A 16511-nucleotide genomic window follows, 5' to 3' on the forward strand; every position below is an offset into this window, starting at 1 on the left:
GTTTTTGAATATCATCAGGGGAGAGGGGGGAAAGAGCTGATAAACCAGAGACCGAGTGTAGCGCAGTTGGTTTGGGAGGAGTGGTAGCAGTGTTGGTGAGAGGTAGAGAGAAAGAGCCGTTAATGTCATCAACCTTCTTTTCAAAGTAGGTGACAAAGTCATCCGCAGACAGGGAGGAGGAAGGAGGGGGAGGAGGTGGGTTGAGGAGTGAGGAAAATGTGGAGAACAGTTTCCTTGGGTCAGAGGCAGAGGATTGAATTTTGCAATGGTAGTAAGAAGCTTTAGCAGCTGATGCAGATGAGGTGTAGTTGAGGAGGAGAGAGAGATAAGGTTTTAGGTCATCAGGGAGGCCAGTTTTTCTCCATTTCCTCAGTTGCCCTATTCTACAAGCTTGCAGGGTTTCAGACAGCCAAGGAGCGCATGGAAGAGGATTGTGCTGGCCTTGAGGTCAGTGTACAGAGAGAGTCGAAGGATGAGGAAAGAGTGGACAGGAGGGTGGAGAAGACTGCATCAGTGGAAAGAAGGGAGAAGGATTCAACAGAGGATAAGAGGGAGGATAAGACAGTGGAAGAGGGAGTGGTGAGAGAGAGGGTACGCAGGTTGCGACGAGAAGGTAGAGATTGACTGGAAGGGAGTGGATTTGAGGGGAAGGGAGGAGGATACAAAATGATGATCAGAAACTGGAAGAGGGGTAACGGTAAGGTTGGGGGTATGATTGCCCGCCTTATGAGTTGGAGGACAGTGGGACAGGGTAAGACCGAGGGAGGAGAGAAGGTCAAGTACTCCAGACGAGTGAATCTTCTCTGACTGGATGTTGAAGTCACCCAGTAGTGAGAGCGGTGTGCCGTCCTCAGGGAAGAAGCTGAGAAGGAAATCCATGTCTTCTAAGAAGTCACCAAGCTGACCTGGTGGACGATAGATAACAATGTGAAGTTTGACTGGGGAGGTGACAGAAACAGCATTGAATTCAAAAGTGGATATGGACAGGTGTGACAGGGGAAGGACATTATGTGACTACTTAGGTGAGATGAGGAGTCCTGTGCCTCCCCCTCGACCAGAGAGTCTATGGGAATGAGAAAAGGAGTAGGCATCAGAGAGGGCTGCCGGAGTAGCTGTGTTTTCCGGTGCAATCCATGTCTCTGTGAGGGCAAGGAAGTGGAGGGACATGAAGCAGGCGTAAGCTGAGATAGCCTCTGCTTTCCGGACCGCTGACTGGCAGTTCCAAAGTCCTCCCGCGACAGTGAGGTTGTGGTCAGTTGAGCATGGTGGGTAGATTAGATTGGAATGGTTGCGAGGGGAGGTGTAGCGTCAATGTGTCCTCCTGAGGGATGAAATAACAGGAATGGGGAGAAAGCACATTGTGATATTTTCCAGTATAGAGATAGAGGGTTTGTGGGCAGTACAAGATGTAGGTATCGCTCGATACATTCAGAGTAGTGAAAAAATAAACTAATAGAATAAAAATACTTTGGCCTTTCTCTCAGGCCTTCCTCGATGGACTCCAGAGATTGACTCTTTTGTCTTTGTGTCAGGAGACTGTCGCAGAGGCTGTCGCTCTTTGACCGTCAGGATAGAAATGCAGATTCTATCATTGCTGATGACTTAGCAGGGTTGCAGCCCCTCCACCTAACGATCAGTTAACAACCAGACAGGTTTCACCAGTCAGTCCAAATGTATTTGGCTTGGTTGTTGCAGAGAAACATTAAGTGAATTTGCTCCATACTCATACTTCGTACTTTGGTCTTTGGACATGCCGTTTCCCCAGTCTATTCCAGTCCAAAACAGGTGGTGGATTGTCCCTATTCACAGTATATTTTGTCAGATTCACTCAGCTTTAAAGGAAAGCAGCAATGACTGCAACAGCCACTCCCCAAGACAGGCTCAGCTCACAATATCCCTCACCCAGGAAGACAAAACAGGTTCAAATTGCCCATGTGTCCAACACACAGAGCAAACAGTATTGACCAAATCCACTGACCTATGAAGACAAAAGATGTTAGTGGACGTGACAAGAAAGGGTTAGCTACTCCTATCAATGATAGAGTGTTACAGTATGAGCAGAGACAGAGAGGTTCAGCCAGACTCACACAAACAGCAATCATTCAACTTGACATTTAATGCAAGTCTATTGGTGGGCAATAGGGGGACTCGGAGCAGGGCAAGATGTCTGAGTCCAGTCATCCCTTAAACGCCACTCACTAGAAGTTGATGAACTCAGAGGGAGTATGATTACAAGATGGAGAGGTCATCCTAGTGCACAGTGAAACATCAGAAAGAGAAATATCCCAGGACTTCCTGTAGGTTAACATAGTTTGATGGCATGGTGACATCTGCAGTCAGTGACGTTCCAATCGTGGTAACACTTTACATTAAGGTCACATTTGTAAAGGATTTATAAATGGTGTATAATTAGTAAGTAAATCACTTATAAACTGTTTTTTTATTCAATTATAAACCATCTTCAAACGGTTATAACTCATTAGTTTGATATTCACTTGGTGCTTGCCAAATAGGACACTTGCAATCAGGAGCCAGTTATTAATGCTTTATAAATGCACTTATAAATGCTTTAAAAACTAACCCTGATGTAAAATAATGCAAATTAATTTGCAATGGTTGCACAGTGATTGCACAGTTGGTAAAGTTATTTCCTGAATTGTGGGGATGATTCGGCTGGCACCAAACCGATTCAACACATCTTTAGATGCAGTACAATCCGAAGTTCTCCCAAAGTACAGTACAACTGTCACCATGTTTTTTAAACCATGGCCCTTGACATCCTGATGTCAACACATTCCTCATTTAAACTCATATGTCCACCGTGCAGGTTTACTGATTGTATTTGTTGATATATCTATCCACTATTTACCCCTTCTCTGTGTTCACCAATGTGCGGTTAGTGTTCTGGGCTGGTTTGGGTATATCAATAGACCACATTGATAATTAAGTCACGTGGGTACTCTTCTATCCTGTGTACTTATGGAGAAAATCTCTGACCATATAAGAGGTACCAACACGTATAACTGATGATGAAATGTCACACCGTTAACCATTTATTAATGAGTTATCAACATCTATAACTGATAAAATGTGACCTTAATGTAAAGTATAACACTGTTGATCATTTATTAATGACTTGCCAACATTTATGAATGGGTTACCAATATTTCTAACTGATGAATTAGACAATTAGACAATTATCATGATATATTATTGTTGTTGTTAATTAATCAATTTTCAAAATGTTTTCAATTATTATAAAAGTGTACCCAGAGAGGCTTGGAGAACCGGTCTGCTATTGCTGTTGTCCAATGATGAATGCTCACCATAATTAAGAAAAAAACCCAAATCAGGAACACAAGGTGCAAACCACTAGTTATCCTCAAAAAGAATGTTCACTAAAAGTTTTCTAAAAAGTACCTAAAAAGTTTGCAGAGATCTGGAAAAAGGTATTGTGGACAGATTTCTTGCCATACCAGAAATGAATCAATAAGTGGAGGCTCTCAGTTTCAACGTCAGCCCTAACAAACACACACAAATATACGCTTGCATGCACGTACGCACACACACACACACACACACACACATACACACACACACACACACACACACACACACACACACACACACACACACACACATACACACACACACATACACACACAGACATTATCACCCTCTCAAGACAGTGTACATTAGGCACTATGAGGCCACTGATTTAGGGTCAGATGCAGCAATAGATCATGGATGCAACCATCATATTAGTCTTTCCTTCATCATTCACATCTGACTCTCTGCTGCAGTTGCAGAATTGTTCATTATTGTCATTCCTTCTATAGATAGCAAATCACTCCTCCTCTTCACTCTCACCATTCCCCATAGAGTGATTAGGAACATATTTTGTCACTGTTATTATTTGGCCAACAGTATTAATTGACACATTTGTCAATGGGTTTATTACACTAATCAGTCACTTGTATAGCATGATGTTATACAGTAGAAAATCGTAAAGCACCGGTTACTTGTTGTGGAAGCTGATGATGTCCCTCTGAGGACACCCAGTCGCTAAAATGTTATTTTTGTTTTAGATTAGATTAGATTCAACTGTATTGTCATTGTGCAGAGTACAAGTACAGAGACAACGAAATGCAGTTAGCGTCTAACCAGAAGTGCAAAAAAGCAGAAAGTGCAATGAACAGTATATACAGGTAGTGCAGTATATGAGCAGTAAGTAGTGCAGTATAGTACAAGTAGTGCAGTGTAAGCAGTATATGAATTAGCAGTGGCATTATAAGCAGAATAAATAGGTTGCAGTATGAACAGTGTAGCAGCATATGAGCTGTATAGGCAATGCAATCTAGCAGTATATATTTATTAACAGTAGCATTAGGGTAGATAGCAGAATAAATATAATATGGAATGCCGTCTGAACAGTATAAACAGGTATGTACAGTATGTACAGATATGTGCGGTGTATTAACAGTAGTATTAAAGAAAATATAGGAATATGTACATTATGAACAGTATAGACAGATTATGAACAGTATAGACAGATATGTACAGAAGATCAGTGGTATGGAGTAAGAGCAGGTTGTACAAGTGTGAATACTGTAAGAGTAGTGCAATTGTCCGGGGGGGGGGGGGGGGGGGGGGTGCAGGGGTTGGTAGGTTGTCACCTAGGTGCAGGGTTCGAGTTCAGTAGGGTGACAGCCGCAGGGAAGAAGCTACCTCTGAAACTGCTGGTTCGGGTGCGGAGAGACCTGTAGCGCCTGGGGTGAACAGTCTGTGGTTGGGGTGAGAAATGTCCTTGACGATGCTGCGTGCCTTACGCAAGCATCGCTTGCCCTGGACAGCCTCAATGGAGGGGAGTGAGGAACCGGTGATGCGTTGGGCAGTTTTCACCACCCTCTGCAGTGCTTTCCGGTCAGATGCCGAGCAGTTGCCATACCATACTGTGACACAGTTGGTGAGGATGCTCTCGATGGTGCAGCGGTAGAAATTTACCAGGATCTGAGGAGACAGATGGACCTTCTTTAGTCTCCTCAGGAAGAAGAGACGCTGGTGAGCCTTCTTGATCAGGGTAGAGGTGTTGAGGGTCCAGGAGAGATCCTCAGAGATGTGGACACCCAGAAACTTGAAGCTGGTGACTCGCTCCACCTCAGTCTCGTTGATGAGGATGGGGGTGTGTGTGCCAGCTTTTGACTTCCTGAAGTCCACAATGAGCTCTTTGGTCTTCCTGGTGTTGAGAGCCAGGTTGTTATCATTGCACCACACTGTCAGGTGCTGGACCTCCTCCCTGTAGGCCGTCTCATCGTTGTTGCTGATGAGACCAATCACTGTTGTGTCGTCTGCAAACTTAACAATGGTGTTTGAGCCATGTACAGGTGTGCAGTCGTAGGTGAAGAGGGAGTAAAGGAGGGGGCTCAGCACACAGCCTTGTGGAACGCCGGTGTTCAGGGTGAGGGTTGAGGAGGTGTGGTTGTGTAGCCTAACAGACTGCGGCCTGTTGGTTAGAAAGTCCAGAATCCAGTTGCAGAGGGAGGGGTTGATGCCCAGTTGACTGAGTTTGGAGATCAGTTTGGAGGGGATGATAGTGTTGAATGCTGAACTGAAGTCAATGAACAGCATTCTCACATAAGAGTTGGTATTGTCGAGGTGGGACAGGGCGGAGTGAAGTGCCGTTGAGATGGCATCCTCTGTACTCCTGTTCTGCCGGTAGGCGAATTCTATTTTGCTCTACTTTGGAGAGTTATTTTCATTATTGTCAGCAAAAATTAGTTGCTAAATGTTTTGTAGCAGTCAGATGAACTCTTTTATAGTTCCTCTGGGAGGTTATTGACATTTGCATGTTCTCTGGTAGAGCTTCCCACAAAATGCAATCTTTAAAGAATATAATTTCTACATGTGCTGTTTATTAATTTATTCAAGACATTTGAAGTCTACAAAGTATGTGCTCTCAATTTTGTATTACTAAATAATGCAAAGTTTGGATTTAATAATATAGTAATATAGTGTCAGGGCTAGGATTTGTCAGTCCTTTTTGCTATAATCATGTCACCAGAATTTGATAAATCAGATCTTACAGTTCTGTGGCTGCTTATGATGGGGGCAGGCAGGGACTGCTCAAAGCCAGTAAAAGTCAAATGCTGTCTGTTTCTGTTTGAGAGAACAATTTTTGATAATGTGAGCTGAAATATGTGATGCCTCAAGCACACTGTACTCCAGTTTTGTCTACAGTGGTGCATTTAGGGGCTGGATAACTAAAAACAATTTGTTCAGCTCTTATGTGGAAAAAAGACTGAGGCACATGCTATGTTTAGGGAATTAACTTACAGATTGCTGATTTATCATCTCTTCATGTCTTGTGAATCCAGTAGAACAGTATTATTTCTTTAGAATATTCTGTGTGTTTTACTGTGTAGAGTAATGGAAACAATATGATGATGTTTTACAGTGATGAATTAACCAGGCAGCGCACAATTTAGAATGTTAACACATCTATTTAGTCACACTAAGCTGAGCATCCATGCAGAAGTATACATTAGCATTTACCAACAGCCCATCTTCTCATTAGCATCGCTTGCTGTACTCCATTGACTGTGCTATTGCTATGTCCTTACCATGAAATAGTGGGTGCCTATGTTAAGCAGAGAAGACTAGCTTTGAAAAGTGAAGGATTTAGACTCAGCACTTTCTCCTGAGCTTACAGTAGTGGCATCTATGCCTTCTTAAAGCACAATGTCAGACTTCTCCTTTGATGTATATATCCAGGCGTTTTGTTCAAAGGGCTAACCTTTTCTGGGCACTTCTTTGAAATGATAATTCAGTAGCTGCAGGTGGAGCTGCGGCCCTTAGAAGACAGGGTCAATCAATGTCAAACTAAGAAGCTAACCACGGCGTCACCTCTCCACCTGACTGACTGCTGCCTGTCCCTGTCTGCTGATTGTCAAACCTGCCAGTGCTTTCACACACACACACACACACACACACACACACACACACACACACACACACACACACACACACACACACACATACACAGAGGTAGACTGAGAAATTAGGATAGGAGCTCATGCGGACACGTTATCAACCATATTCCGAGGATGTAAGATGTGAGTGAGTGAAAATAGAAGTTTAAGAAAGCTCATACTGTATTTGTATGTGTGCATCTGTGCACATGATAGGCTGTGTATCTCTCTTTAATCATGTACAGGTTCTGGTATAATCAGCCATACAGTGTGTATGTTGCTATGTATGTTAGATACTGTGGAAGTTCAAGCTTGTTCCTGACTGTGTGCTCCTGCAGTGAGGGCTCAGGTGTGTGTAATTACGGCAGTAATAAGGCCTGGATAGCATCCACCTGCCTCCCCATGGGCCCACTGCCTACGCTGCTAACAACAAAGGAGAAGCAAGCTCACTGATTTCCTTGATGATGCCCGATCCAGGCTTTGTTTTATGGTGATTCATCTCTGACTTGCTCTTGGAATTATTTAATCAAGCGCTCACATACAAACAGCTGCCTTGTCACCATACATTTATGAGTTGTATGCATAATGTGTTGTATGTCGCATACCTTTGTCTATTGTACAGTATATATTGCAGAATGATCCTTATTTTAATTGTCATTGATTACGCATTACATTAAGTATTACGTATGTGGATGTAACCATTAAGTACTGTGGTTTCTCACATGGCCTTTTAACATAACTCCATGACTGGGCTACACACAGCCTTTCCTAGGGTAGAGCTCCAGCTGGAGGGGACATGCTAGGGAACCTGTCCCTATTATTGTTTGTGACAGAATCAAGAAGGAAATGCAAGTATCAAAGTGTGCGTGCCGAGCCTACACGTCTGACTCTGCTGGCAGTGCCCCCAATGTAATTATGGGCATGGGTGCCCAGCCATGACAGCTCATCTGTTAGCCAGCCAGAAGGAGGCTGGGGCACCTGGTGAGCCTTCCGCCAGCGAGATGGGCCTCCGATACACACAAATTAAAAACCCACATATTTCATTAGCAAGAAAACAAAAGGAATGTCAACAGGAAACTTTTGCAAGGTTTTTTTTAAGTGAAGCTTTTATGCGTTGGTGACACTGTCAGGCTGACTGTTGCTGATGCAGAGTGCAGGCTGTTCAGAGAGCTACTTTCTCACATCTCGAGTGACATGCAAATGAGTTTTAGAAGCGTAGGTAGTCAGGTTGAACCCTTGGCATTATCATTTTAATTAGTTTCAGTCATATCATATAGGCCTATTCAGAACTCATTAACAACAAAGAAGCTTTGGTGTTGAATTGATTAGGCTAGATAGAGAAAGTGTTCAACAGGTAATATTGATGGAACAATTTTACTGAGACATACAGTACAACCTGCTTTACCAACATTATTAGGCATGATGATGATGATTTCCAAACTCATACAGTGGGTATACATACATACATACATACATACATACATACATACATACATACATACATACATACATACATACATACATACATAAGCTATTAGACTTAAATTAATATCGTAATGAATATCAAATATCATTTATGTTAATTTATTATGACATTTTGTTTTCCTGTGTACATTTTCTTGAGTACTTAGAGCAAACATACATACATACATACACACACACACACACACACATACACACACACACACACACACACACACATACACACACACACACACATACATACATACATACATACACACACACACACACACACACACACACATACATACATACATACGTTATACATATAACTCGAATGCAAAACAAATCTGCAGCATGCAAGAAATGCAACAGAATTGGGAGACACTTTTATATCACTTAATCAATTTTAATGTTTCATATATCTAAACACAATAGTCAGGACAAGGAAATGTACTTTCCCCTGTGGTGGCCAGGTCTCCACCAAGCATAGCCCAATGAGTAACTGGGAGACCAGACTAGTCCAGACCTTATTGTGCAGCATACGTTTCTGTGAAGCCCATTACCCCTCCTACCTGCAACCGGGGGACCAATCATCTTGCTTTCCCCCTTTGGCAATGGCCGTCCAATCAGGGATGAGTAATGATCAGGCTGGCTAGCATGCAGTGATCCCAGCTTTCTAATTAGTCTTCCATTAACTCTCCCAACCTTGGCTTCCGCAGGACGCACACCTAACACATTCTGAGTTCCCTCCTTCCTCACCCCAATAACTACTGCACTATGATGACAATCTGAACCGGATGCTGGGGCTGTAACTTGAAGTACTAGAGTCAAGGTAGTGTAGGCTAATACCTGTACAGTATATCATATTTTTTAAATGCATAACAATGTCCATTAATAATAATAATAATAATAATGTTTGCTCTAAGTACTCAAGAAAATGTACACAGGAAAACAAAATGTCATAATAAATTAACATAAATGATATTTGATATTCATTACGATATTAATTTAAGTCGAATAGCTTATGTCTTGAAGTACTGTATTTAATACAAGGGATCATCAAAGCAATAGATAGCATTAGCATGCCAGCATGGAGGTCTGTCTGTGTAAAGAGTTTGGCCTTAGGTGTATTATGCTGCAGATCCCCAGGCAAGAGAATACACTTACTACATGATCAAACAGACAGTTTTTTCAAAGACCTTTATTCCTGGACTTCTAGGATTTGGCATAATGTGAGCATTTAAAGGCATAAGCCTTGAAAATTAGAGTTTTCCAAATATAACTGGAGTCATCTGATTGTTGGCATGAAACATGGTGGTCGTCCACCATATTCTCTGTCAGTGTGCAGACAGCATGTGTGCTAGCAGGAGATAAGCCTTCCCTGGTTGACTTTGTGTCTCCATGCTTTGACACGGAGCATGTCTTACTAATACAACTTTGAAGTAAGTCTACCTCCTTTCATATTGTAAAGAACATACAGTTACCCTTTGGCTGTAAAGACAGTTTGGAAATGGGTAGAATCTCAATGGCATTACTTGACCAACATTTCAGTTTTGTTTTTGCATGTTGTTCCTGCATCTATTTATCACAGTGTCTACAATATGTATCTAATCTGTGGTGGAGTCTCTCTGTTCTCTTCCCCATCTCCAGCCCCTCAACACACAGACAGAGAGAAAGAGCGTATTTCCTTTCTGTTTTCTCTCCCTCAGGTCCACATGTCAAGGACTCTTAGATTTGTGTGTCTGCGTCATGACTAACCTAAGAGACTTCTACCAGCCTCTTTCATATCAAACACACCAGAGGAGGAAGACCATCATTTAATGGGGCAACATAAAACCCAACATGTGTGGTGTGATGTGTTTGCGCCTGCATGTGCGTGTGCGTGTGCGTGTGTGTCTGTGTGTGCGTGTGCGTGTGCGTGTGCGTGTGCGTGTGCGTGTGTGTCTGTGTGTCTGTGTGTCTGCGTGTGTCTGTGTTTTCATGCAAGGCATGAATTTATGATTCCTCCTGTTTCACAGTGGGCACTCAGTCTTAAAATGGGGCGCCATAAAAGAGTAATGGAAATTCATTGGAAGCTGCTGTCCTGTGGCCTTCTAGCGTTCATATGTATGCACTATCTTGGCATATTATCACTTTTCACACAATCTGTTTGTCAGCGAGCCTATGACTTCAATGGAGTCTTAAAGCTTTCTTTAATTTTCCACTGGGGTGAGGGGGAGAGAGAGTGAGCCTACATTTTATGAACAAAGCCCCTCTAGACATCTTTTTTTTTTTTAAATAGAATTACCATTCTCCATTCTTAACACTTAACTCCAAAGCGTAGACCATAATCTATTAATAGATGTATCGCTGTCTGAGCAGCAGAAGGGTGCCTCTTTGAATCAGATCCTTGTGTGGCGCTAGGGCAGAAAGCTGAAGGTCTCTTTATCTGAATGTAACACCATCATTACAGATATGTAGGGGGTAGTTGGGTACCATTACGGGTGTTGTGTAATGTTGCCATATTCAGTGCAGCGATTATCTGTTGTCCTACAGTATTGTGTAATGCATCTCCCTCACAGTGGAAGAGGCCTGCACACCTAAGGCACCACTCAGAGAAGGGTGGGAGGAGAGGACTGGCGTTTAAATACGCCCTGAATAGACGGGATAAAACAACATCCTTCTTGTTCATGCTATCACAAGGGGCAACTGGTGAAATGCCATGGACAAGGGGGAGTGTAGAGAGGAAAACGAATGGAGCTTGTCTCCGAGGGGTTGTGTGTGGCATGCAGAGATAAAGGGAAATGGCATGCATATTACAGAATATGTGTAAAGATTGTAGTTAATTGAATATGTAATGTTTGTGTATTTTATGCCTGCCATACAGAGGGTATGTTGTAAGAAGGTCGATGGGGCCAGTGTCAGTTTACAATTCCATAGTCTTATTGTGCATTTGAGCAGAAATATTTCAAGTGATATGTATTCAGTTCAGTAAGTAATGAATAACTAATAACTAGTGATGACCTGTACTGTGTAATGGGGACTTCAGATAGTAGTTACACTGTAGACTATATAATTCTGTTTCTCTTTGTTTTCATAAACATTTGAATATCATTGGTGAAATTTCACACATTGTTCCCTGTGCTATATAGTAGGCTTAGTACACTTCTCAAACCTAGGAAATGCTCACATGCCGAATTCGGCTATCTGATGTAATGTATTGTAATGTTCACTAAAAGCCCTCTCTGCGGGACTAGTTTGGGTGGTCTTGAATGAGGATGGGGAGGGGGGGACTAATTGGATTTCTGAATTGTGCTTTGGCTATGATTGTGTCTCCCTAGTGCAGACGGCTATCATTGGATCATCACTTGTCCATTTAACTCTTTTGTCATCTGCAGTTCCCAATGGAGACAAATGTGAAATGTGCAATTGCAATAATGGAATCTCTCTGTTTTGTTCTTATGCAGATCACACGCGTCATATTCTGTGTCTTCCTGGAGACTGATTTCAAGATCTACAAGGAGAAAATGTCTCTAATCTTCCAAGGTACATCTGTTTCAGTTTGTTTGTGTGTCATGTTCCCTACTCTTACAACGAAATCTACATGGGGATATCACGTAATATGACTTTAGATATCACGTAATATGACTTTAGATATCACGTAATATGACTTTAGATGTCTTTGGATACTTTCGAGGTCCCATGACATGGTTTATTATTTACAATGTAGTGTTGTGTGTAGTGGCGTGTTAGTTGTATTTTTAGACAATTCTGGGGGATCATCCTAGTGAGACAGATAGGCCAGTGAATAGGGCCAGGCTGCCTGTCTTCTCTCAGGGCTCCTCCCCCTGTCTGTATGTGTGTGTGAGGGCTGGGGTGTCAATGTCCACCTGAGTGGCCCCTGTGGGCTCAGCCAGCCAGCCAGGCAGACAGGCACTGCTGAAAAGGGCATGGCTCTCCCAGGGAAAATCTGCAGCAGGCAGGGCTGCCTCACCCACATGATAGATAAACAAACACACATTATGTTCTGCTCCCAGTCTCTCTGCCCCCCACCATCCCCATCCCCGTCTCGTCCCTGAGCCCACGAGCAGTCACAAGCTCTGACGGGGCCCATGGAGGATTGAGCTGAAGAGCTGGGGAGATGAAAGAGCGTGGCTGCACCACCAGGCTAGCATTATCTCCCGTTTTTCCCCCTTTTCCCCTCCCCTCCTCCCCAACGGAATACCGACTTTCAGGCCCTCATCTTCATTCTCCCATGTGGAGAGGGTTTTGTTCCCCCTTTGCTCCCGTCATCCACCCCCCTCCGTCCCAAATCTGAGCTGAAAGATTGCATTCACTGGAGAGACTGTAATTATATTGCCTGCCCTTGTGCTCCCAGAACCCATCTCATCATATTAGTGTTGTGAGATGAGATTCTGGGGCCGTTGTTTTCCAGTTATCACTGCCAGAGTTTACAAGCGCTACCAATGACTACATCTTCATGACTGGGATGGGAGAGAAATCTGAATCTGGTGTTGTTGAGGGAAACATCAAAAAAGTCTTATATGCGGACTTCTCTTGAAACAATTGTTTATTGACATGGAATGAGCCACTAATGAGGGTCTGAGAGGTTGAAATTATGAGGAGAAATTAAATTGAGGACCATTAGAGAAGGGCATGGCGGCACAAGCAGCAGTGGCACACTGTGTGCTTTTTCTCATCACACAGTCTTGCCTTCGATGTGCCCTTTGACCTCTGAGGTTAAGCCTACCTTTGTCACTTCCTCCTGGGACACTGGGAGTGGTAAGTGTGAGTGTGGGCTGTAGGCAATATTCATTTATTTTCTTCCGCCCAGACTAAGTAGCTATATAGGTGTCACTTTCCTACTCCTAAGGTCAGTGTCTGGTCCCCTTCACCTGCTCATAGCTTTCAGTGTGTGTGTAGTGTGGGAGACCTTCCAATCCCTTTCCTTTTACAGGCTGAGTTAGATACTTGAACACATATAGGATAGAACAGTGTTATATCTCTATGCTTGAACACACCTTCAGTAGTGTAACGATTACAGACTATTAAGCAGAACATAAAGGCACCACTTGCACAGAGTTCGTCTTTTCCATTATGGTTGGCTGCACCTTGTGATGATTACAAAAGTAGTAAACAGCCATACTGTAGAGAAAGAGAGGTTCATTGGCATGGTGGTGACATAATGTTTAATCCCAGAGTGTGAAAAACACTCAGAACAGAATCAGAGTGTGAATCTGAGGCTCTGAGTTAGCTCTGCAGGTGTCCCTGATAGTGTCGGTGGTGATGTGTTGAAATAACCGAGTCCTACTGTAGCTCGAGCTCCGTCGTAGCACCTCATCATCATCACGGCTGGAGACAGCCAGTCTATCATGTGGATCTGTATAGAGGAACACAGGAACACAAGCTGATGACATCACACTGATCTTTAGAGCCCTGCTGTACCACAGAGCATCTTCTCACTCTGGACAGCCCACCCTCCTGCTACTCCCTCCCTCTCTCACTCCTCCTTTCTCTCTTACTCACTCACTCACTCTCAGTCAAACTTTATATCACAAGGCCAGCTCTCTCATTCCCTCACCCACACATTTTCTCCCTCACACTTCTTTTCTTGCTGTTCCACTCCCCACATCCTCATCCTGTTGTTGGCTATGAGCTGAGGTTGTGAGTGGTTTGCTCTGTTGTATTCCTAGCAAGGTAGTGATTGTGGCTCTGACAGGTTATCTGACCAACATCATTACTCTATTGCATGTCTAGACAATAAAACAGGTTCAATAGCTTTCTTTGTGTCTTTTCACCATTTCCAATTTGACTGTGAATGTGCTGGTTTCCTCATATTCCTCATTTCGTTTTTATCTGTCAAGTGACAATGAATGGAGCAGGAACATGTAAACAGGGCATTTGCATACAGGAAATTGTTTTATTACAATGTGCCTCCCCTCAAGCTGTTGATATGAGAAAGCCAAGATCAGACCGAACCACTACAGCAACAGTCTGTGCTGCCTCATGCACACAAATTAGGAAATATTTGGGACATATTTAGGGGAACATTTTAGAGGAAATATAGTATATGCTCACATTTACTCTCACATGAAGAATAGGTGTAGGTTGTGTTTAGCAATACCAAGGCTGCGTGAGCTGCTGGTCCTATTGCTATAGATGAAGTTCTTACAGATAAACAAAGGATGGTTATAGGAGCATCAGTTGGACGAACACCTTCAACACTCCCGTCAACTTTGTTTAAAGTCATAGGATGTTCAATCAAGTCTAGCCCTCTCCTGCAGACACAAAGCACATCTTCTGAAGAGGCTTCAGGGTCAATTACAGTGTACACTGTACCGTGGTGAGATGTACTGTAATCTATATTCTGTCTGTTTCTGTGTCTGTGAGCATTTAATTTAAATTAATTAAGAACTGGTCAACAACAATATATTGAATCTAAAAGGAAAAGGCCTAGAGTATACACAGTACTGTAGAAGATGTAGTATAATAATATAATTAGAAATCAGTAGGGTTAATTGAAAAATGAAATCCATTGATGAGTAAAACCATTCAGTTGATTAATACATACTACCTAATTGATATCATTAATCATTTGACACGATATGATTAGGTTTTCAAATTAATTAATAGAGTAAGATTTCATATATGCATGCCTTGGTATTGTACATTGTGTTATTATTTGTGAACATAGTCCCTGCAGCTGTGATTTGGAGTGAAAGCATGTTGAAATTGATTCTGGGTGCAGTACTACACTAATATGATCTGGGTGGCTGCCCACAAGCTGGGGTCTGTCTCTTATTCTCCTCAATCAGCCACATCTGAAGCTACTAGCGCAGCAGCCTGTGGTTTAGTGGGTCTACTCCATTCTTCCATTGACTTCCTAATAGCCACTTATTTACATGGTATTTATTTGGTTAATCTTTACGCTGCATGAGAACCCCCCACTGTGACTCGCTCAGGACTCCATGTCTCCAGCCTGTAGTTGGTGCCACACAGTATGTTAAGATCAAGAACCAAACACTCAGATATTGTCTGAAATGTCACAAAAAAAGACGATCCACTATTTTCATTATTCATCCACTTTTACTTTCATAGATACTTTCTGGGATACTTAGTTCTCCGCAGACCTTTTTACATTTCCCAGGCATTCCCCAGATGGTTGGTTAGCATATACGCTATCTATCTATTCCAGCACCCTAAAATCTCCCTCCCCCAAGCACCATACCTCCTACTACCTCGTCACTCCATACCCTGTACAAGGCCATCTTCTCCTGGGGCCCTAGATGGCTGCCATTGCTGTGGTTGTAACACCCATGATTATGGTTGCTCTATGTGAGGCCTTGGGACAGAAACTTTTCTGCTGACTGGATCCATGAGAAGAGGTAGCCTGGAGGATGACAAAGAAGGGGTTGGAGGCTCAACTATGGGGACAATCAGAATTCTGCTTGACTCTTTGGTCAGTTTCTACAAGCTCGGTCACCCTCCACAACATGGCCAGCAGATGTCAAATTGTGTGTTTAACAACTAATCATCTGTTCTATTTGTAACTGGTTGTGATGTGATAGTGTGTGGTGGTGCTAGAGCAGGAGCACACTGTGTTGTAACTCCATGCACGCACCATTGTTACACAGTATCAGCCGGCCATTCTTTTGTTTCCTCAAGCAGGGTTAGATTAATGCACTGTACTCTTTTATTCAGTGTTATACAAAAGAAAAGCCTGTCCCTGGATCCAGAGGGAGCTCTGATGGTTACACTTCTATGGAATTGATGACAACAGTGTTTATCAAAGCTATCTCTTGCCTCCGTTTGCTAACCAAGCGCACGCGCACGCGCACAGCACACACACACACACACACACACACACACACACACACATGCACACACACACAGCAATGGCATGGCTGGAGAGTCTGCTGGCATGCTGAGCCCTGCAAGATCTCAGTGTGTGTGGAGGACAATGGATGCTGTGGGCATACATCCACAGCTTCTCCCTCTCTCTGTGGGTCCACCTGGGGCAAACACTACACCCTCCTCTCCATACTATGCAAGCTCATGTCTAACCATCCACCCAGAATTGCCTCTGGTTGACTTTGTACA

General features: G+C 43.1%; 1 protein-coding gene across 10 annotated transcripts in view; it reads left to right on the plus strand.

The window, feature by feature from the left end:
- The window catches only part of macrod2 (mono-ADP ribosylhydrolase 2), a 455899-nt gene that overhangs the window by 414780 nt on the left and 24608 nt on the right, over positions 1-16511 (plus strand). For all 10 annotated transcript variants that reach the window (XM_083695577.1, XM_083695580.1, XM_083695579.1 and 7 more), the window contains exon 9: positions 11879-11957. In XM_083695577.1, the coding sequence (XP_083551703.1) occupies positions 11879-11957 (79 nt within the window). The remainder of the gene's footprint in view (positions 1-11878; positions 11958-16511) is intronic.

This window comes from Argentina silus, assembly GCF_951799395.1.
Source record: "Argentina silus genome assembly, chromosome: X".
Classification (NCBI taxonomy): domain Eukaryota; kingdom Metazoa; phylum Chordata; class Actinopteri; order Argentiniformes; family Argentinidae; genus Argentina; species Argentina silus.